We start from the raw sequence: 23,866 nt of genomic DNA on the forward strand, positions 1-23,866 counted from the left end.
GGGATTTGGGATTCTCTAGGTAGTTTTCTTCACCTGAATGAGATATCTATTTCATACTACTCTTCATTCCGCAAATATATCGTTTCCCTCTCTACCTCCCCTTCCCAGCTTCCCCCACTAGTTGCTTGAGAATAAAAGAAGTTATCAGAAAGACAGAAATTAGCCCATTTTTCTGTCCTGTCTATATACTCCTTCAGAAAGGTCTGATTAACCTTTCTAGAGAAGGCTTCACCATCATTCTTTTTCATAGCACCCTCCTAGAATTTTCCATAATAAGCCATTCCTTTTGCTTACTTTAAAATTTATTTTATATTTCTTCCAATGAATATAAGCCTTATAAGGATAAGAGTTATATCAATCTTTTCCACTTTTATTTCTTATTAAAATGCTAAATAATTATTTGTTGATGTTATAAGAATTTAGAACATCATGATGATTAAGAATATAAATGAGCTTTGGATTTATTCAGACCAGGATTGGAATTGTAGTTATGCCACTAGGCCACCATAATGACTGTGGGTGAGTTGCTTAAACCCTCTAGCTACAGTTTTTTGTTTGTTTGTTTTGTTGTTGTTGTTGTTTTGAAACGGAGTCTCACTCTGTTGCCCGGTGTGGACTGCAGTGGCACAATCTCAGCTCACTGCAACCTCCACCTTCCAGGTTCAAGTGATTCTCCTGCCTCAGCTTCCTGAGTAGCTGGAACTACAAACTCATGCTACCATGACTGGCTAATTTTTTTGTATTTTTAGTAGATACGGGGTTTCACCATGTTGGCCAGGCTAGTCTCAAACTCCTGACCTCAGGTGATCCGCCCACATTGGCAACCCAAAGTGCTGGGATTACGAGCATGCGCCGCCACACCTGGCCTGCAGTTGTCATACCATGAAATGGAAATAAAACTACATTCCTAAGAGAGTTATTAGAATTAAATGGGATGATTGATTTTAAAGTCTGGTGCAGAGTAAGTGCTCAGTGCATTTATCTACATGTAAATATTTTATTTGTCTCAGATATTTATGAAAATGTTAACAGGACAAAGCCAGCTAGTAAACTATTTGAGACTACTCTCAATTTGGTAGCATTCTATAGATTCAATATTTTGATGACAAATGAACTTATCTACCTTATCCTGTATTTCTGAATCTTATCTAAAGGATCTTTTGGAACACCTTTTATATGCCTTACTGAAATCCAGATAGTCAGAACTTATGGAATACTGATGCATTCTCAGTCTAGGAAACTCACAGTTAGTTTTGGGAATAGTATGTTCCTAATGGCCTGTGCTGCCTGCCGTTCATCACTACTGTATTCTAATTATTCATAAACCATCTTTCTAAGTGACTTTTTAAAGTTTTGTAGGGTACTGTGAGCAAGTGTACTGGTTTATACATTTTAAAATTATGGTATTTACATGTTTTTAAGGACACAGATTCCTCATGACAGTTATTTCATTATCATTAATTTTAGCTTTTTACTATCTCATCCATTCTACCATCTATTCATTTCTTTATCCAAAAAAGTATGCGTTAAGATGTGTACCATATGTGTACCATATACTGTGTACTATATACCATTAAACTGTGTACCATAACTGTGTGCCATATAGTGTGCTTGAATTGGGAAAATTCTTGCTCCTCTTATATTCTCTCTCTGTATATCTGTCTGGGGTTTTTTTCCATTTAGCATTTACAGTTTGCCTCCTTTAAAAAATTGATATAATCTCTATACATAATCTCATAATCTCTGTACATACAATATAAAATAGGAAAATAAAAAATAAAATTGGATGTAAACCAATTAAAAGTAGCAAATAGATACATTTATAAGAACCTGAGTTGAAGTTTAGCTCTAGAATTCCAGTAGGTAAAGGAGAGAAAGAAAATGTCTTAGGCATATAATCACTTTTTCATCTGTCCATTCCATATATATATATTGTATTTCTCTTATGTGCCAGATCATACACCTGAGAGCATTTACATTTTACCATTTATGGTTCTCGTCTGACATATGGAATCATAATAGTTCTTCTCAAGATTTCCTGACACTGAAGTCAAGGGAGAATTTTGTTGCATGATTTTATTTGAGAGTCCATAGGTAAAGTAATAGACAATAAACTTATGTTGTTTTGCAGAAGACAGATTATTTTAAATAGACTTTTAAAATATAAATCCCCTGTAAAAGCAGAGGCCTTTGTATTTAATCTTTTTTTCAATAATGATAATTCTTTAGGGAATTTAGGTGATGTGATCCTTAAATACTCCTTTTTGATTACCTAACTCATAACAGATATAAAGTTTAGAGGAAAAGCCTACACAGTCAACCTGTCTATTCAACGCTTTGTGTTAAACATCAGCTGTCTCAAATGAGCCATAATAAATGCTGGGTTACAATCAGCTCTTGCTTGAAAGCTTTGATGAGTGACTAAGATGCCAATATTCTGTTTTCCTGGTCACTTATCTGTTAAAGACTTTCCTCCTGTGGGTGAGATTGCAACTGAAGCACTCCTACTTTTTTTTTTTTTTTTTTTTTTTGAGCCGGAGTCTCGCTCTGTCCCCAGGCTGGAGTGCAGTGGCGCCATCTCGACTCACTGCAAGCTCCGCCTCCCGGGTTCACGTCATTCTCCTGCCTCAGCCTCCTGAGTAGCTGGGAATACAGGTGCCCGCCACCACGACCGGCTAATTTTTTTGTGTTTTTAATAGAGACGGGGTTTCACTGTGTTAGCCAGAATGGTCTTGATCTCCTGACCTCATGATCCACCCGCCTTGGCCTCCCAAAGTGCTGGGATTACAGGCGTGAGCCACGGCGCCCGGCCATGCACTCCCACATTTTTATATCCACTAGGGTGATCATTGTTTTCAAATACATAAGGACATTGTGTGTAAATGTCAAGGTTCCAAGAGAAACCAACCACCCCTGAAATAAATGATGCTGAAACATTTTATATAATGATAAAATCATGAAGTGTCCAAATTTGGCTGGGCGCAGTGGCTCATGCCTATACCCCAGTTACTTAAAAGGATCCATTGAACCCAGGAGTTTGTGACCAGCCTGGGCAATATAACAAGACTGTGTCTCTTATTTTTATTTTTATTTATTTATTTTTTTTGAGATGGAGTCTGGCTTTGTCACCCAGGCTGAAGTGCAATGGCGGGATCTCAGCTCACTGTAACCCCCACCTCCCCGGTTCAAGCAATTCTCCTGTCTCAGCCTCCCGAGTAAGTGGGATTACAGGTGCCCACCAGCCTGCCCGGCTACTTTATGTATTTTTAGTAGAGACGGGGTTTCACGGTGTTGGCCAGGCTGATCTTGAACTGACCTCGTGATCTGCCCACCTCAGCCTCCCAAAGTCCTGGGATTACAGTCGTGAGCCACCATGCCCAGCCTTAAATTTTGTTTTTTTTAAAACTTAGCTGGGCATGGTGGTGCACGCCTGTAGTAGTCCCAGCCACTCGGGAGGCTGAGGCAGAAGGATCACTTGAGCCCAGGAGTTCAAGCCTTCAGTGAACTATGATCATGCCACTGCACTCCAGCCTGGGCAACAGAGTGAGACCCCATCCCTTTAAAAAAATCCAAAAACGAAAACAAAAACAAAGTCTCTAAATTTGGCAGCTAGAAAAAATTAGAGAACATGACAATGTTAAATATATAGATAGATTTAAAGTAGAGATACATATACTTTAAATCTCTGCTCTGAGTAGGACATTATCTTACAATGATGTTGGTGCATATTCTAGAAGTTATGCAGCAGTATAATACAGTGGCAAGCATGGTGTAAAGAATAACTTCCTGTTTAGTGATCTGAGTCTGAGATTGGTGCTGTAACTTATTTTAGGAAACATTTCACCATATCCTTAATTTGGAGAGATGGGGGTGGAAAAACCAATTTTCACTCTGAAGCACATAAAAAGAAAGAAAAAGGAGTAGTATTTATTAATCCACAGACCAATTCCAAAAGTAGGTATCATTATCTTCGTTTTATAGATGAGAAAGCTGAGGCCCTTAAATTATTGAAAGAAACAGCTAATTTACAAAATCAGATTTGTTCAAATCCATAGTCTTTGTTCTTCCCACAATACTATACTGCTTGCAGTAATTCCTAATTTCTCTAATATATTAATATTTGGATATTTTACACCTTTTCTAAGTCACATTTTCAGTCAGTGGGTGGAGACAGGATGAAATTGTGTAAAAAGTGCAGTTTGCTAAAAATCAGACAGTAAGTTTAGAATCATATACTTGTGGACCAACACCTGCTTATTTTGAGGGTTCAAGTGACCTGTGGAGGTGGAAACACAGTGAAAAGGGCCCTGAAACTTAATTATTCACACTGACTATCTTTGAATTAAACTGATTTCAAAAGTAGTTGGAAGAGAAAAAGGAAGATTGTACAATCAACATTGTCATAGTGAAGATAAAGGGTATTGAAGCATGAATTGGCCCATTCATGCAACAAATATAGTAGGTGCTAGGAATGCAGAGGTGAGTAAGCGATGGTTCTTCTTCTACTAGCTGTCCTAGGAGTTGCACCGTACATCATCAAGTTCTCCCTGACTTCTAAGCACCCATTCCTTTCTCTGATTTTCCCCAGCACTTCATCTGAACCACTAAATCTAGACCCCAGTAATAAACTAGATTACATTTACTGTTTGGGGGCCTTGATTTATCAAAGGCAAAATATTCTTATTATGCTAAAGACAAAAACCATGTCTTATCTCGTCATATATTTGGTGAGCCCTCACAAATATTTATTTATTGATAAAAGACAAAACACAGAAGAAATGTTATATGGCATTAAACATAAATTGGCTCTCTTATTCAGGCCCTGGAAAATGAATCTTTTCTTTACATTACTACAGAAGGAATTTCTACATTTGATAAGAGATTGAATTAGATGTTCTCTATTATCCCTCCTAAGAGTCTGTGATCAACACTTGAGAAAAAGTAAACACCCTTTTTATGAAGAAATTTTCAAGTTCTTAAAATAAATGTTTATGTTCTTAGTGGTAAGAAAAAGCCAATTATTATTTATGATTATTGTTCCTCAAAAAAATTAGGATAAATTAGTCTCCTATAGATTAGCTATACCATTGTTATTAAACTTTCAGTGCCTCAAAGTCTTTTGCATTTGAGTGATTTATAGATGGAAACAAGGAGAAAGATTAAGAAATTACATGGCTTTTGCTGGGCTCGGTGGCTTACACCTGTAATCCCAGCACTTTGGGAGGCCGAGCACCTGAGGTCAGGAGTTCGAGACCAGTCTGACCAACATGGACAAACTCTGTCTCTACTAAAAATACAAAATTAGCCGGGCGTGGTGGCACATGCCTGTAATCCCTACTCGGGAGGCTGAGGCGGAAGAATCACTTAAACCTGGAAGGTGGAGGTTGAGGTGAGCCGAGATCACACCATTGCACTACAGCCTGGGCAACAAGAGCAAAACTCCATCTCAAAAAAAAAAAAAAAAATTACATGGCTTTTTAAAAGTCTACTAATCTATTGAGATAATTTAACAGTTTACTATTACAGGAAGCCTCAGGCAGATGAGATATGCTTTTTTAAGTTATATTCTCCCAAAATCTCATCCTGTGTTTTCTTAAAATTACCTTTGGTTTGTGTTCTCCAACATGCATACAATATGTGCATTTGCATGGTGAGGCATTTTACTGCCCATTTAGAAAAAAATTTGAGGTCAGGATGTAGTGGCTCATGCCTGTAATCCCAGCACTTTGGGAGACTGAGGCCAGTGGATTGCTTGAGCTCATGAGTTCAAGACAAGTCTGGGCAATGCGGTGAAACCCATCTCTACAAAAAAAATACAAAAATTATCTGGGCATGGTGGCGCTAACCTGTAGTCCCAGCTACTTCAAAGGCTGAGGTAGGAGGATCACTTGAGCCCGCAAGGCAGAGGTTGCAATGAGCCAAGATCACACCACTGCAAAAAAGATGGATTTGAACAGAAAACTCATATAAAATAGAAAAATGTGATTAACACTGTTAAAGGTTTGGGATTACATGCAGTTTTTCTTTATGTAAGAGACTTGCTCTTTTACCAGTTTTATGATTGGCTAACACATTCACATTAATCAAAATTCAAAGGCATAAAAAGGTATCTAGTAAAAAGTTTCCTTCTTAACCCGGTATTTATGTGACCCTCACCAGAGGCAATGTTCTTATTTATCCATCCAGAGGTTTATTTTGTATATAGACAAATTAATGGCCGGACTCAGTGGCTCACGCCTGTAATCTCAACACTTTGGGAGGCTGAGGCAGGCGGATCACAAGGTCAAGAGTTCGAGACCAACCTGACCAACATGGTGAAACCCCCATCTCTACTAAAAATACAAAAATTAGCCAGATATGGTGGCGCGTGCCTGTAATCCCAGCTACGCAGATAGCTGAGGCAGGAGAATCATTTGAACCCAGGAGGCGAAGGTTGCAGTGAGCCAAGATTGCACCACTGTACTCCAGCCTGGGCGACAGAGCGAGACTCTCACACCAAAAAAAAAAAAAAAAGAAACCAAATTAATATATATTTATTTTTCCCCAGTTTTACACAAATGGTAAACACAATTTAATACCTTCCTTTTATCACTAACATTACTTCATAAAGATATTCCATACCAGTTAATAAAGAAATCTATTTAATGGCTACATAGTATCTCTTTAAATTCCATAATATACTATAATTTTATTTAACCAAGATTGATTGATTTAGACACAGGGTCTCACTCTGTTGCCCAGGCTGGAGGGCAGTGACATGATCATGGCTCACTATAACCTCAAACTCCTGGCCTCAAGCGATCCTTCTGCCCTAGCCTCTCAAGTAGCTGGGACTATAGGCATATGACACCATGCCAGCTAATTTTTTTCTTTTTTGTAGAGGCAGGTCTCACTTTGTTATCCAGGTTGGTCTTCAGCTCCTGGGCTTAAGTAATTTCCTCCCCCCACCTTGGCCTCCCACAGTGCTGGGATTACTGGTGTGAGCTACTGCATCCAATTATTGATGGATTACACCTAGTATTCTGCTGTTAACAAACATCCAGTAACTGTGTACATAGGTGATTTCCACATGAAAATACATCTATAGACTAAATGCTTAGTTAAGAGTATGTATGCATTTATCATTTTAATTGGCAAATTTCCCATGAAGGAATTGTATCAATTTCACTTATACTAACAGTGTATAGTAGTGGCTTTTTCCTGGTTTTCCTGTAACCTTGCCAAAGCCAGTTTTGTTTTTTTTTTCTTTACTAATCTGACAGGTGAAAAAAATTTTTTTTTCTTTTTTCTTTTTTTTTTTTTTTTTGAGACGGAGTCTTGCTGTGTCTCCTGGGCTGGAGTGCAGTGGCCGGATCTCAGCTCACTGCAAGCTCCGCCTCCCGGGTTGACGCCATTCTCCTGCCTCAGCCTCCTGAGTAGCTGGGACTACAGGCGCCCGCCACCTCGCCCGGCTAGTATTTTTGTATTTTTTAGTAGAGACGGGGTTTCACCGTGTTAGCCAGGATGGTCTCGATCTCCTGACCTCGTGATCCGCCCGTCTCGGCCTCCCAAAGTGCTGGGATTACAGGCTTGAGCCACCGCGCCCGGCCTTTTCTTTTTTTTAAATATAGCTTTAGGCAGGCATGGTGGCTCACACCTGTATAATCCCAGCAATTCGGGAGGCCGAGGCAGGGGGATCACTTGAGATCAGGAGTTCAAGACCAGCCTGGCCAACATGGTGAAACCCCATCTCTACTAAAAATACAAAAATTAGCCAGGCATGGTGGCACGTGCCTATAATCTCAGCTATTTGGGAGGCTGAGGCAGGAGAATCACTCAGGAGGCAGAGGTTGCAGTAAGCTAAGATGGCGTCACTGCCCTCCAGCCTGGGTGACAGAGCAAGACTCCATCTCCATCTCGAATATACATATGTAGCTATTAGAAGCAAATTCAGTATATGTAATTTTGCATATCTTTTTAACATACTTATGTGCTATTACTGTGTCCATTTCTAGAAACTTTCTTTATATATTTTTTGTTTATCTTTTACTTACTGGTTTGTAAGAATTATATATATAATGAGTAAATGAGCTTCTTTTTTGTGGTTTGGAATTCAGAAAATTTCCCCATTTGTTATTTATCTTTTGGCCTAGTTATGGTGTTTTTGTTTTTGTTTTTTTCTGTGGTGGATGTGTGTGTGTGTGTCTGTGTGTGTGTTTTACCATGTAAGCTTAGTAAAACTCATCAATATTTCTCTTTTATGCTTAACTCTGCTCCAGCTATAGTAACCTCCTTGTTACCTTTCAAATATGCTAGATACTTTCCGACTTCAAGGTCTTTTATTTGCCATTCTCTACACCTGAAATTCTCTTCCCTGAGATAAATATTTCATTTCCTCCTTCACCTCTTTTGAGTCTTTGATCAAATGTCAGCGTTTCATTGAGACTTTCCCTGACCACTCTATTTTATATTACAACTTCCCCTTCCCTGCTTTGTTTTCCCTCCGTCACATGGAGCTCGCAGACTTTTGAGGTATTTATTAGTATGTTTTCAGATCAGATTGGCGTTTACCCATACAAATGAAGCGAGTGAGAATGAATATTTTTAAAGTGGTTGCCTCAGGAGACTAGACCCTTGGTCCAGTGAAGCTATCATTACCCAAAACATTTTTATGATGACTTCTTTTAAGAACTGCCTTCAGAGATAGATTAAAGCCTTACAAAGAAAGTCCTGTGTCCAGAAAGCAATGTGTCTCAAAGTGTGGCCGTTAATCACTTGCATCAAAATTACCTGGGGTGGGGTTGGAGACCTATTAAAAAGGCTGTTTCCTGAACCTTACCCCAAATCTATTGCATCACCTTCTCTGGGGGAATGGGGCTCAGGAACTTGCCTTTTAAGTAAATTCCCTAGGTGATTTATAGGCCACTAAAGATTGAGGATCACGACCGTTACCTTTAGTTTCCCCTAGCTTAGTCATACACTCTGTTTTCCTAACTTAGTTTAGTTTAAACCAAAGATTTAGGATTATGCAATGGTTTGAGTGTCCCCACGAAAACTCATATGGGAACCTTAATTCCTAGTGTGGAAATATTGGGAGGTGCAACCTTTAAGAGGTGGAGCCTAATGGGAGATGTCTGGGTCATGGACCCACCATGTCCTTGGCTGTTTTCATGGTAGTGGGTTCTCCCTCTTGTTCTCATTAAGCTAGTTTAGTAATCCCAGGAATGGATTTCTTCCCAGGAGAGCAAGTTGTTATAAAGAGAGGATGTCCTTTCCACATGGGTCCACTTCCCCCTTGACCTTTCGCCATGTTATGATTAAATATAAGTGTATTTAAAAGAAAATAGTGATTTTAGTTTTGTATCCAGTTGTAAATGTTTAAAATTTTGTAGTATTGCACAAATGTAGCATCTATAATGTATTGTCTTATTTTCTAAATATTGATACCTGCCCATTCATTTTCTGAATGAAAAAAAACAAAACAAAACAGTGACAGTGTTTGTTTAGTCAACAAATCTTTGCTACCGTATCTTCCTGTGCAAAATAAAGTCTCTTAGTGCTGGCCTGTAGGTATAAACTGTCATTTTTCATCCTAAAAGAAATGATGATAAAAGTATTAAATATTATTATGCATTTAATAATAGTAAAATAGCGACCAATTTTAAGGGCCTACCATATTTTAGGCACAAGTCCAAGTGTTCTCTGTATCTTATTTTGTCCTTACAAGAAGACAAGTGTTTTAAAGATAAGTGTTATTCACACTTTATACCTGAGGCTCCTTTAAACTCATGGGAATCACACTGAAATGTAGTAATCAGGAACCCTTAAATAGAGTAGTTGACAGTTTGGTGCCTTCTAATTTTTATCAAATATTCTTCCTTTTACAGCACCTGGTATATGGTAGGTAGGCAGTGAGCATTTGTGGAATTTCACCTCCCTTCCCCTGAATTGCTAGGTTCCATTTAATATATATTTTATGTTACAGTACAGCTTGGTGAAAGTCAGTGACTTAGGTAATTATGACTTAAGTTGAAAGAAATTAAACAATATCCTGTTTTGAATTTAAACAAGATTACTTTTTGCCATATCTGATTTATTAGTAATCCTGGTTTCCATTAACAAGATAGAAATATCTATGCTTCAGCAATGAAAAATTTTGCAAGTGATTAATATATGCTAACCATCAGATATTCTGTTTATATTTCTCTCCAAACTTTAAATTAAAACCATTTCGTCTTGTCTTACCAGTTTTCTAATAGCAAGAACTGGAAAATATAAAAGTATATCTGACTTACGATTAACTATTTCGTTTCGCTCATTGCCTCAACCCTTCCTTCTTCCTTCTCTCCCTTCTTCCCTTGTATCATTCCTTTATTCTTTGTCTTTTCAAATTTGTAATTTTAGCATTTGGCCTTGGGTTGATTTGGCAACTTGTTAGTCCTGTCCTCAAATGTTATATGATGGGTAGGCTGTTTGATTTATTCAGAAACTTTATTATTTAAAAACAGAGCCATTTCCCTTTGTTATAGAATGGTTTGCCCTTGCTTCCCCACAGTTGGGTTTGAGATTGCAGGAATTTACTTGTGGAAACTATTTATCCCTTCATGACATCTAACTCTGATGAATGCCTTGTGCAGTTGGTTGACAGCTTTGGCCCTGCCACTGGATGCACTGGTACACTTTTATCTCTTCAAAAAGAAGAAAATACCACAATTATGAGAACCACACATTTTCTCTTAAAATGACTGGTTTTTCCCCCGTCTATTTTCCTTCTAATGTTGTGAACTGAATTTTTTGCTGCTGGTAGTGTGTTATGAATGGTAGCCCTGTGCATGAATGATCTTGGCAGGAAGAAGCAGAGTCTCCTAGCCACGAAAAAGATTTGACATCTGTGCTGTGAAGTACTACCTTGTTAATTATAATGGAATGAACTGACAAGTAGGAATTTCTACAATTTCATACTGTCCATTGACCCCACAGGCTTTTGATGATTGCAATTTGAAAATCTCAAACATAATTCATATTTTGGGAAGATTGATCAGATTAATTAAAATTTTAAGTCTCTCTTTGATTAGAATAAATTGTTGGTTAAGGCTACCATAAAGTGTCAGCTGGCTGTGTGATCCCTGTGTATCTCCCAACTACTTCCAAAAAATTAGAGTGATTTTCCAGTAACTTGTAGAAAACTGATCACTTTGTTTTTTTTTTATAATTTATTGAATGGCTGTGTGCTTTGAGATCTGCACCTCAAATGTGCTTTGTATAGTGGTGAAAGTTTTGTTATATAATATTTTATACCCAATAAGATACCTGTATTTTCATAATTATTTTATCTTCTTGCTCATTTTCACAAAAAGAATATGGGAAGTACGCAATTTCCAGGCAAAATTATCTTGAGATGGAATTCTTAAAATCATTAAACTTGCCTGCTTTTCCCTTTTATGTCTCTCTCTCTCCCTTTCCTTCCTTCCTTTCTTTCTTTCTTTCTTTTTTTTTTTTTTTTTTGGTGGGTATCCTGTTTAGCTAGTACTTAATAGCACTTATGGGCAGGTAATTTGTTATATCTGCTTAATTAATCCAATCAGTGTGAAAGCAACAAGGACTTACTCCCTTTCGCGGGAAATGACGTTCCAACTATTTTTTTTTTTTGACATCTTTTATTTTAGAGGTTGCCAATGATCAGGTCAGAGTCAAAACTGACTTAAAATATTTTTTAAAAAAAAAGCACAACAATATCCTAATTTCCTAGTCTCAAGATCTGTACATCCCCATCGATAAGTTAAGCTATGTGGGTGTGAAATTTGGCATAGAAGGTTAGGCTGCTTGAGCACCTTTTATCCCATCATAGTTGTGGAATGTGAGAATTTGAATTTTCATGGTGGCACTGATATGAAATTGCCATGAGGTCTGGTTATTGCTCTTCTAAGTGTGTATTTAAACCTGCCTTCCAGTGAACTTATTGCAATGGTGCTAACTTAACACTCTTGCCCACAGTTCTAGTTGCCCTTAACAGCACCTACTTTCTATAGTCAAAGCACAGATTTTTATGGAGGATTCAGTCTAAATTTCTGAGATGAAATGTAGAGAGAAAATGTATTGGCTTTAAAAATTAAGAGGTTTGATTCTGTTTTGAATTTGGATATCAAATGAGTCTGAACGCATGACATTTTGATGCCGTTTGTCTTTTCAAATAGATTTACCTTCTAATGCATGTGATGACAGGACTTTGCTCATCAGCTAGAACATACATTTCAGAGGAGTTGTTACCTAAAATATTATCATAAGGCATAAGAAAACACACGATTTAAGTTGCCTTTCATGAACATAATTAAGAATTAATAAGCCAGTACCAGTGGCTAGTCCCCAGAATTTCCACTGTTTTGCCTTTTGTGACCTGTGTTATTAAAAGTCCATTATTTTTACAGACTTTATTAAATTGGATCTTATTAAAGCATTCTATATTTGCATTTGGTCTTTCATAATTCATTATTATTATGACATTTACTTTTTACCATCAGATCTGAAAACATATCATAAGCTACCCTTTTCTCTTGAAAGAAATGCTAATTTCAAACAGTCCTCTAATAGAAGAGAAAAGCTTTATCAGTTTTTTCATTTATTCCAGATCGTGTTAAGAATACTAATGCTAGACTTCAGTATGCTAATATCTTAGAGCTTTTTTTGGTCAAAAGCTTAGAATTATTATTTTTATCTCACGCTGAGTATGAAACTAGAAGACCTGCTACTACTGGAGAAAACATAATTGTAAAGTACAGTTCTTGATTCTAAAGACTTGTGAAAATGTTGCTAAAATCTGTTTTTTAGGATGATGCTAGTCAGTCTGTCTTTGTACAATGCTATATTATTCTATTTAAGAAATTTTATCCTCTTGAAATTAATTTAGTTTATTTTTCTCATAGTTTAAGGGTAATGTTGTAGTGTTTAAAACTAAGAATCCTGCCGGGCGCGGTGGCTCACACCTGTAATCCTAGTACTTTGGGAGACCAAGGCAGGTGGATCATGAGGTCAGGAGTTCAAGACCATCCTGGCCAAGATGGTGAAACCCCTGCCTCTACTAAAAATACAAAAAAAAAAAAAAAAATTAGCCAGGTGTGGTGGTGGGAGCTTGTAATCACAGCTACTCAGGAGGCTGAGGCAGAAAATGCTTGAACCCAGGAGGCAGGGGTTTCAGTGAGCTGAGATCACAACACTGCCCTCCAGCCTGGGCAGCAGAGAGAGATTCTGTCTCAAATAAAAAAAAAAAGAAAGAAAGAAAGACGAAGAATCCTATGCTGTCAGCCCCAGACAGCATTTAGGGTATGCTTCCTGCTTTTCTATGTGATAATCACTTCTGTATCATGTCAGATATGTTTGAAAACTCAATATAGCAAGATTTTACATACTGATATCAGGCAGGCTGTCTAATTTAACATAACTAACAACACAATGAGTTCTTTGTTGAAGTACTACTAAATCTATTAAACTACAAAGCAAAACTTACTTTGTATTTTGTCTCCTTTTAGATTTCTGACTATGTGCAATAGACACTTTGGCAGTGTTGTGGCACAAACCATTCGAACTCAAAAAACAGATCAGTTTCCACTTTTCCTGATTATTATGGGAAAGCGATCATCTAATGAAGTGTTGAATGTGATACAAGGTAAAGTACATGTCACAAGGAGAGTAAAGCCTTCTTGGTATGTGATAACTTTATAGTTTTTCCACCAAAGCTGACAATATTTCTATTAGTAAATTTGCATTTGAAAATATAGAACATCCTGAAAAATGTCTTCAAAAAGTATAGGTGCTATAAAAAATAATATGCTGCGGCTGGGCGCGGTGGCTCAAGCCTGTAATCCCAGCACTTTGGGAGGCCGAGACGGTCGGATCACGAGGTCAGGAGATTGAGACCATCCTGGCTAACATGGTGAAACCCCGTCTCTACTAAAAAATACAAAAATACTAGCCGGGCGAGGTGGCGGGCGCCTGTTGTCCCAGCCACTCGGGAGGCTGAGGCAGGAGAATGGCATAAACCCGGAAGGCAGAGCTTGCAGTGAGCTGAGATCTGGCCACTGCACTCCAGCCTGGGCGACAGAGTGAGACTCTGTCTCAAAAAAAAATATATATATATATATATATATATGCTGCATGAAAATCTAACAGAAACATCTTAATAAAATTGCACAACCCTTGGGACACAGGATGTTCAAGTTAAACGTTCAGAATTGCTAAATTCTATAATCTAGCAATTAGGACATAATCAGTTGTGAAGTACTTAATTTCTATTTATATTGATTTATTGTTATAATGTTGATTAATTGAAAGAAATACTTATCTTTAGTTATCTAGAAAATCTAGTCACTGCATATTGAAGATTGAATTTTTCACAATGACAATTGTTTCTTCTTATTTGTATGATTCCATGTTTAGGGTGCAACCCTGAAGCAGGAAACTGTCGGATGCCTGTGAATTTAACCACAGTGCATATTCTTTACCAAAAAAGAAGTGAATGATTTTGTTTTGTTTACTGTTACTAATACACTCTAGGGGTTGGTGTAAAATATTACCTTGTTCATTACAAAGCTTAGGTTGAACAGTATATCTTCTCTATGCCACTGGGGAAAAGGTTTTTCAAGTGCCTCAAGCTAAAACTGTATCTGAGACACTGATTTCTGCCTCCATTTAAGTCTGGTTGGGAGGAGGGGATAAGTGTAAATTGCAGTGCCTTTAAAACCCAAATAAAACCAGACCTCTAGCATTTTATGTTTTCTCTATAACTAGAGCATTCAATTTTATAAACAGTGTTTAAAAATACCTCCAGGGGAACTGATTTGCATAGGGTAAATGGATAATGAAGATAACACTTCATTCCTGCTTTCCCTGTCAGAGGCAACATTGCAAGAACTAGTGGTTCTCAAGGTGTGGTTTGTAGACTTCAGACTAGACCCTTTTAGGGTATCTGTAAGGTCAAAATTATTTTCCTAACTGTAATAAGACTTTTTTTTTTTTTTTTTTTTTTGCCTTTTTTACTGTGTTGACATTTGCACTAGTGGCTCAAAAGGAATGGTTTATAAAAATTCTTGGCACCTTAGCACGAATCAAAGCCATAACACAAAACTGTACTAGTAGCCATATTCTTCATTGCCATGTATTTAGTTAAAAAAGAAAAGAAAAAGCCTTAAGAATGTCCTTGATGAAGCAGTAAAAATTATTACTTTTATTAAATTTTAACTCTTTTAATAGTTTGTATGGCACAATGGGAGGTAAGGGTAAAGCACTGCATACTAAAGTATACTGGTGGTCTCGAAGAAAAGCACTGGTGTGGTTGCTTACACTGAACTACTTGATTTATTTCTTATAGAAATTATTTTTACTTGAAAATATTACTGACAGACAAACTATGCATATGTAGCCTAGGTAGTTGCCAGACGTTTTCTGTGATTTTTTTTTTAATATTCTGTAATGAAGTGTGTCAGCATTCAGCAGAGAAATACATAACCCAGTGAACCAATGTTTTACAAATGACCAGTGCATATTATAAAATCATATACAGATAAAAGATCCTTTCAAAGGGCAATAGATTTTAATGTAACGGAGTACACAGATTTCATTGATATGGTTTCAAATTCCATGTGCATCTAATTTGAAGAAAACTTACACTTCTCAGTTTAAGTGTAGTATCAAAGAATATCCACATTTATCTATGAAAATACTTCTCCCTTTTCCAACTACATATCTTTGTGCGACCGGATTCTCTTTGTAAATTTCAATCAGTACAAGATATTGTAACTGGTTAGTGTAGATGTCCAAGAATACAGAATACAGTTGTTTTCTATTAAGCACACACATTACAGAGATTTGCAAAAATGTTACAGTGCTGCTCTTCTCACCTTTTTCTGTTGGAAAATAGTCATGTTTCATAAAAATGTAATATTTATATTAACATGTAATGGGTTTATTATTGTTACTTTTAAATGGATTTATGAATTTATTTTAAATATTTCTATTTTAATTTCTAACACAGTAAATGTTAATAGCCATAATCCACATAAACAAAAGTTATTTGGGTATCTCAGTAATTTTTAACAGTGTAAAGGGGTCCTGAGACCAAAAAGTTTGAGAACTGCTGCAATCAACTATAAAGAGTAAGTTTGCCCTGAACTGCATTAACTAGTACACTTTTTCTCTGCCTTTGATCAATAAGGGCTTAAGTATGAAGTACCTACAAGTTCAGCTTGGCCGTGGATCCTTCCAGTTAGGGCTAAAACATAGCTCATAAGTAGTAACTTAAGCCTAAAAATTAATGGCCAGTATGTAGTCAACCTATACAACTGTAGTATTTTCCCACTGATGATTCCAGTATACTCCATATAGTACCCATTTCCCATGCTCTGAGTCTTAGTCACTACAGTTTTTAAATAAAACATAGAAACCCAGAGACTTGTCCAATAATAAAATCTGCATTGGCTAGGTGTGGTAGCACATACCTATAATCCCAGCTACTTGGGAGGCTGAGGTGGGAGGATCACTTGAGACCTGGGCAACAAAGGAGACCCTGTCTCAAAAGAATAAAATATCTATATTGAAGGTGCTCCTAAACTTCTTTTGTCATCTGTCATATCTATTAATATTAACTACCAACGATTTGTGTATACTTTACATTATCTCCACTCCTTCTAAGAACATTACATACTGTTATCTCCATTTTGAGAAAAGAAAATTGATCCTTAGAGAGCTACAGTCCATTTATTCACTTGTTTATTTGTTTACTGAATAAATATTCATCAAAACCTTTGTCATGTGCCAGACAATTTCCAGGTACTAGATTATATAGCTTATAAGTAATGGAATTAGAGTTAAAACTCTAACTATAAAACCAGTTCTGTTTTCTTAATGCCAAGATAACGTTTGTCCTGTAGCTCATTTACTGAGTGAGTAGTACTGATGTGAACAAATTAGATCATTTCTTTTGCCAAGGACCATAGATGTTCCCTAAACCCATGCTGCCAATGGTCATAAGGATAATTAGGGAAAGCACCATTGAAAGATCATGCCCTCTGGGAAAATGCCAGCAAGAATGCTTGGTCTTTATTGTCCTGTTGGTGGCCATTTCGTTAATGGGGAAGAAGATCCCTTCTCAAGCCATGGAGAAAACCTAACTCTTTCTGCCTGTAGGTTTGAGAGAAGAGAATTGTCATATCTTTATATATCCTCATGACTTTTTCTCTTGTAGGTACGTCCCAAGCAAATAACAATGACTTACATGTATGTGTTCAGGAAATGGCATATATGTGCTATATGTTTGTTATGGACTTGGTCAGGGAATAAAATGACATTAAGGAAAATCAAACATTTAAAATATCTTCTTTATAAAGATCATAAGAGTCATTTAAAAGCAGCTGAAAGGGAGAAATATTAATTGGGCAAAAAAAGAAATCATTTTTTTCAGTAATTGAGTTACTGTTTGTTTCACCAGAGGATTTTTGGTGATAGAAGATAATTCTAAATAAGGTCATAGACTGAGGTGGGTGGCAAAGAGGCCAGGCTTCGAGTCAGCCTCTTCTGGTTTCAGATTCTGACCTCACCACTTAACCAGCTTGACCTTAGTCAGACAGGTTTTTTTGAGCTCTCTGCGACTCATTTTTCTTCTCTTTAAAACTAAGTCATAATGAATCCTTCGTAGAATTGTTGTACAGATTAAATGAGATACTATAGAAGTGCTTAGCCTAATCAGTGATATGTAAACAACTGGTAGTTGTTGCTAGTGTTATTAACTAGATATGTTTTCATAATTTGACAGAACTTTTGAACTTCATGATTTGGACATTCATCTATATAGTGCTAAAAGTCCTTCTTATTAAGAAACTGCTCCCTTAAATATAACTGTTCTGAAATTTCAACTGCCAGTATACTACTCTTTCTTACTGAACATATGAAACATTTCAATAAAACCACAAAAGTATTTTAACTGTAATTTTTTTAGACTAGTTTTCCTTTCTGGTTAATTTTAGAATGACTTTCCAGTTTCTAATACTTTAATAATTTGAAGTTATATATAAAAAGCTTATATAAAGTTTGGCAATCTCTATATGTTTTTAGGGAACACAACAGTAGATGAGTTAATGATGAGACTCATGGCTGCAATGGAGATCTTCACAGCCCAACAACAGGAAGATATAAAGGACGAGGTAAGGTTAAGCAGATCTTTAATAGGATTTTGATGAGATAATTTGTCAAATGATTCTACATGCCTGTGATATGATCGATAAATAAAGATCATGGAGATGCATTTCCAAATTTACCAAGGGTTTTTATGCTATGAAGTTTACCTTTCAGTGATTTGCTTTCCCAGGAAGCTGATTTGCTTTCCAGGAAGTTGATTTGCTTTCCAGGCTTACCAGGGCGAGTATTAAAGGACCAGCGAGTAGGCAGGGCTAGGAGCAAAACTGCAGGTTTATTTTTTGGTCAGCCAGCTTTGTGGGGGAGGGGCGAGGTCCGTCGGTCTCCAGCAGGGGAGGCCGGGGGAGTCACCCGGTGGAGCTCTCCAGCGAGGTTCCTAGGTCCGCACACGAGCAGGGGCCAAGGAAGTTCCCACCGCGTGCCCGCCGGGAGCGGCTTTTATGTCCTGGGCCTGGGAGTGGGAGGGCAGTGGGCAGGACATAGGCGGGTCGGGGGCTGGGCGGTAGGCGTGGCTAGGCGGGTTCCGGATTTTCCTCCGTGGGAGGTGGGAGGTCGGGTTGCTCCTGTGCAGTCCACCTGTGTCTTTCCCGGGCGCGGGAAAGCTGATGGTGAAGAACCCGGAACTGCGCCATCTTGCCTCCGTTCCTCGAAACATTCAGTACATTCTTTTTATGACCCCAAGACCCAATGATTTGTTTTAGTTTATGGACTGTTTACACTTTGCTAGATTTGGGGTGGTTACAGGAAGTCGATTTGCAAGAAATTAGTTCAGAAGCATGTTTATAGAAGAAACTATAGTCCAGGAAATGATGTCTACTATATGGATTTTATCACTCACTTTTATGGTCCTCTTACTCTTTTTAAATATTGAGATTAATTAGCAATAAACACATTTTATATTTGAATATATGTTTGAAGTACCTTGAGAATTAGCAAAAGATCTCCAGCATTCTGAATTTATCAACTTCCTAAACATATTCAGGTGTTTTCTCAACCTCCTAAACATAGTCAAGTGTTATAGATAACATGAACATAGAACCTCAAATAAAACAATAATAAAAGCATTATTGATGACAATAGTGTTCAATACTTACCTAGTATTTATCATGTGCTAGGCACTGTGCTAAGCACTAATCATCTCGTATGATCCTCAGAATAACCCATGAAGTTGTGATCAGTCAGTGTTCTGGCAGTAAATGACACTTTTAAGCTAGGTTATTTAAGAAGAGTTTAATAAGGTGACCATTTTTAAAGATGGGGGCAGGGTTTTCAAAAATCAACAGAAGAAGCTGGGCATGGGGGCTCACACCTGTAATCCCAGCACTTTGGGAGGCTGAGGTAGATCGATCACTGAGTTCAGGAGTTCAAGACTAGCTTGGCCAACATGGTGAAACCCTGTCTCTACTAAAAATACAAAAATTAGCTGGGCATGGTGGCGTGTGCCTGTAATCCCAGCTACTTGGGAGGCTGAGGCAGGATAATCTCTTGAACCTGGGAGGTGGAGGTTGCAGTGAGCCAAGATCATGCCGCTGCAGTCCAGCCTGGGCAACAGAGCGAGAATCTGTCTCAAAAAAATAGTCAACAGAAGATAATACAGACCCAAGGCTAAAGGGAACCGTTATCATCTCTAGGCCTGAAAGCCTAGGAGAGGCTGCTATATGGAGAGGACTGCTTCTGACAGAGGGATCTAGCCAGCCGTCGTGGCCCAGTGGGGAGGAAACTAGGGAATAGCTTCACCTTCCTTCTCTGATCTTCTGCTAGTATCTCCTGTTAATTTAGCATAATTAGAAGCTGGAAGGTAGGAGAACCTCCATGGGCAAAAAGCTGTGTAGAGAACATGGATCCTGAGGGGGTAAATGGCAGATAATCTAGCACAGATTGGTATGACTATCTATACTTTTCAGATGAGAACACTGAGAGTCAAAGTTAAGTAAATTTGCCCAAGGCCATATAGCTGGTAGGAGCTATAAATAATTATCTCAAGAAGTCATTATTGCTTGGTTCATTCAAGAAATTTCTGGATTTAGAAAACAACCTTAAAATAAAATATGAAACGAATATTAGTATTTGTTAATCTGAGATGTTATGTTCACAGATATTTGTAAGATTATCATTTTTAATATATCTGTTTTAAATTTCTTTTTAAAAGATTTCCCTAGAACAAGTAAGGGAGAGTTTTATTTCTGAACAATGATGAAAAGTTTCTAAGGATAGTTTTAATAGACTATCCTTTAGCTATTGCAAATGTGAAACATACAGACAGTTTTCATATAACCCTGAACTATTGTATTTTACTCATTTATCCCTGTATTACATTAAACTGTGAGTTTGTTAAGAGCAAGAGTCATATCATATTCATGTTTGTAAGTCTGTCCCCTAACAGTGTACCTAGGACAAAGTCAGCACTCAGTAAATGTTTATTAAGTGATTGAATAAATGAACATCTGAATTTACATAAAATAAAGTAACTTGGAAGAAAAAAACAATATTTGATTACAATGATATAAAACCTGGCCAGGGCTAGGGGGTGGTTCACACTGGTAATCCCAACACTTTGGAAGGCCAAGGTGGGTGGATCACTTGAGCTGAGGAGTTAAGAGACCAGCCTGGGCAACATGGTGAAACCCCATCTCTACAAAAAATACAAAAATTAGCCAGGGGTGGTGTTGCATGCCTGTAGTCCCAGCTACTTGGAAAGCTGAGGCTACAGTGAACCGTGTTCATGCCATTGTATCCCAGCCTAGGCAACAATGTGGGACCCTATAGCAAGTGTAGCCTGGCACAGTGACTCACACCTGTAATCCCAGAAGTTGGGAGGCCAAGACAGGAGGATGGCTTAAGGCCAAGAGTTTGAGATCATCCTGGGCAACATAGCAAGGCCCCATCTCTACAAAAAAATCATAAAAACAATAGCTGGGCATGGTGGTACATGCCCGTAGTCCTGGCTACTCAGGAGGCTCAGGTGGGAGAATCACTTGAGCCCATGAATTGAAGGCTGCAGTGAGCTATGCTTACACCACTATAATCCAGTCTGGGTGACAGAGTGAGACCCTGTCTCTTAAAAACAAACCAAAAAAATAGATTTTAAAATATTTTTTAAAAATGAAACCCAATATATCCACATTAACAAATATGAAAATTTGGAGCACTGTAACTAGTTTATAGATTTTTAATGTTCACTAGGTATCTTCTATTGCTATAAAAATACTGTTTATACTTTTTCTTAATAATCAGAGTTTCATTTACTCTGAAGGAAAGGCATTCAGATATATGGTAGAAAGATGTTTTATCTGTTACTCTATAAATTGACAGTGACATTTTGAAATAATGAAGTACTGTACTTAGTTAGGAATTTGTAATAATAGGTGTTTTGCCTTTCAACATTACATTTATCCTGGAACAGAGGCATTGATTGACAATAATTCACTAAAAACATTCTTCAGCCATTTAAATCTTAAGTCTCATTAGTACCAGATTTACAGATTATGCTGTACAAGAATATGAATACACAATATTTGCATACATATTCCCAGTTCATTTTTTCATCTTAATTTGTGTTCCCCATAATGCACTGGTAAAGAAATTGACTTTAAGTCCTTTAATACTGAGCACAAAATTTAATATGAGGGTTACAGGAAAAATCCAGCGCTCCATATAATTGAAATTTTTATTGAAATTTAATTGCAAGAGGTAAGGATTTCTCTTTTAGAGTGTCTTCATGAAAGTTATAGCTCAAGTTATAATAGAGTTCCTAAGAAAAACGTTTCTAACTTTAAAGACTTCTTTTGTACTATACATAGACCATAATGATTTGGTATCTGCTGAATATGTGACAAGAAGCACTGTCCCTTGTTATTGTGAATTTGCCTTTATTTTTAAAAAATTACAAATAAGACTTCACTTAAGTTTGAAATTAAAACAGTGAATAGGTTTGGAGGCTGGCTTCCTAGGCCTGAGTTTATTTAAATTTAACTTTAAATTATATTCATCACTTTGATGATTCCATACTTAAACCGGAGATTCCTATGTTTAAAACTTTTGTTAAATAAACCCAAACGTGAACCATATTTATACACTGAATCACTCTTCAGTGGCCCAGAAAGGACTAACCTTTATATCACTGATTGCTCTATTTTTAACTAGGGTATATACGTTATATGGATCTCTGTTTTTGACGGAACCGCCTATAGCTTTCTCTCTTAGACATTTTCATTAGTCATGTTGGTTTGGTTTTGTAAAGGTTTACAAAGTACCTACCAAGTACATGTCACTGGACTAGGTCCTTGGGACAAAGAAATCTTTTGCTTTAATGAGGGAGTATTGGCAAAGTGTAGGTGAGGAGGAAAACAAATATTACTACATTACAGTAGCCACATTTTAGAATCTATTTTTGCCTAAAGCCTGATTCCAAATGATAGATGCTTTTTAACATGTAAATGGGTTGATTTTTTTATATGCACTATTTTTTAAGCTACCTTGAAACCTCTGATAACCAAGAGTTTGTGATACTTAGTTTGTGATCTATTTATTGTTTCATTTATTTATTCATTCAACACAAATTTGTTTATAATCCTCTATCCTGCTTGCAACGATTACTCTCTTCTAGGCTTACCTCTGTGATTAACTTGTATCTGAACAATAGCTCGGTAATTGTCACAATGCAGATGTTGGAGATCAAGGCAGATTTCAAGGGCAGTTACATCAGTCTCATCTCTAGAAATTCTAAGAATACATTAGTGGAACATGGACAAAACATACCAGAGGGGCATGCTAGGCTTATTTTAAAGGGTTCTAATTTAGGATTTAAAAACTGCATTGCCACACTGTAGGGAAGATATGTTTATTACCTAACAGCAGCCTTTTTGTTGCCAAAGGAAATTGTTGGCTTTGTTGTCTGCTACATGGAATGTGTAACTTTTTTCCCCTAAGCTTTGTCTTAGTCTGTTTTCAGCAGCGCATTCCTTTTCCTTTCCTCTGTTTAAAATCTCACCACCATCATACCCATTCTGTTTGCAGAGCTAACAATGACAAACAGAATACTGATTCTGGCTTCTGTTGCAGTTTTTTGTTGTTGTTGTTGTTTTTTGTTTTTCATTTTTTGGGTACACAGTAGGTGTAAGTATTTATAGAGCACATGAGATGCTTTGATACAGGCATTCAATGTGAAATAAACACATCATGGAGAATGGGGTATCCATCTCCTCAAGCATTTATTCTTTGAGTTATGAACAATCCCATTACATTCTTTAAGTTATTTTAAAATATACAATTAAGTTATCATTGACTGTAGTCATCCTGTTGTGCTATCAAATAGTAGGCTTTATTCATTCTTTCTATTTTGTTTTGCACCCATTAAACATCCCCACCTCCCCGCACCACCCTTCCCAACCTCTGGTAACCATCCTTCTACTCTCTATGACCATGAGTTATTGCTGTTTTCTATAAAGCAGGAATAAATTGTCTCAAGGCACAGAGAACAAAAACAATCTCTTGGTACAAAAATTAAAGCAAAACTTACTAAACAGACCTTTAAAAGGAGATTTTACTCTTATTCTGTAAAAAATACACACACACACACTCATACGTATATACATACACACACACACACACACACACCCCACTTCTTAAAGCTAGCAAAACTACTCACTGGTCAGTAGTTCTGTTAAGAGAGTTTTCTGTGAGATAGCGGTATATAAATTTATATGTG

At 37.2% G+C, this 23,866-nt stretch overlaps 1 protein-coding gene across 4 annotated transcripts in view; it reads left to right on the top strand.

The window, feature by feature from the left end:
- FAF1 (Fas associated factor 1) overlaps positions 1-23,866 on the top strand; it is a 558,082-nt gene that overhangs the window by 448,910 nt on the left and 85,306 nt on the right. For all 4 annotated transcript variants that reach the window (XM_023189044.2, XM_023189048.2, XM_023189038.1 and 1 more), the window contains 2 exons: positions 13,503-13,639; positions 18,079-18,167. In XM_023189044.2, the coding sequence (XP_023044812.1) occupies positions 13,503-13,639; positions 18,079-18,167 (226 nt within the window). The remainder of the gene's footprint in view (positions 1-13,502; positions 13,640-18,078; positions 18,168-23,866) is intronic.

Source organism: Piliocolobus tephrosceles, chromosome 1 (assembly GCF_002776525.5).
Source record: "Piliocolobus tephrosceles isolate RC106 chromosome 1, ASM277652v3, whole genome shotgun sequence".
NCBI classification, from domain to species: Eukaryota; Metazoa; Chordata; class Mammalia; order Primates; family Cercopithecidae; genus Piliocolobus; species Piliocolobus tephrosceles.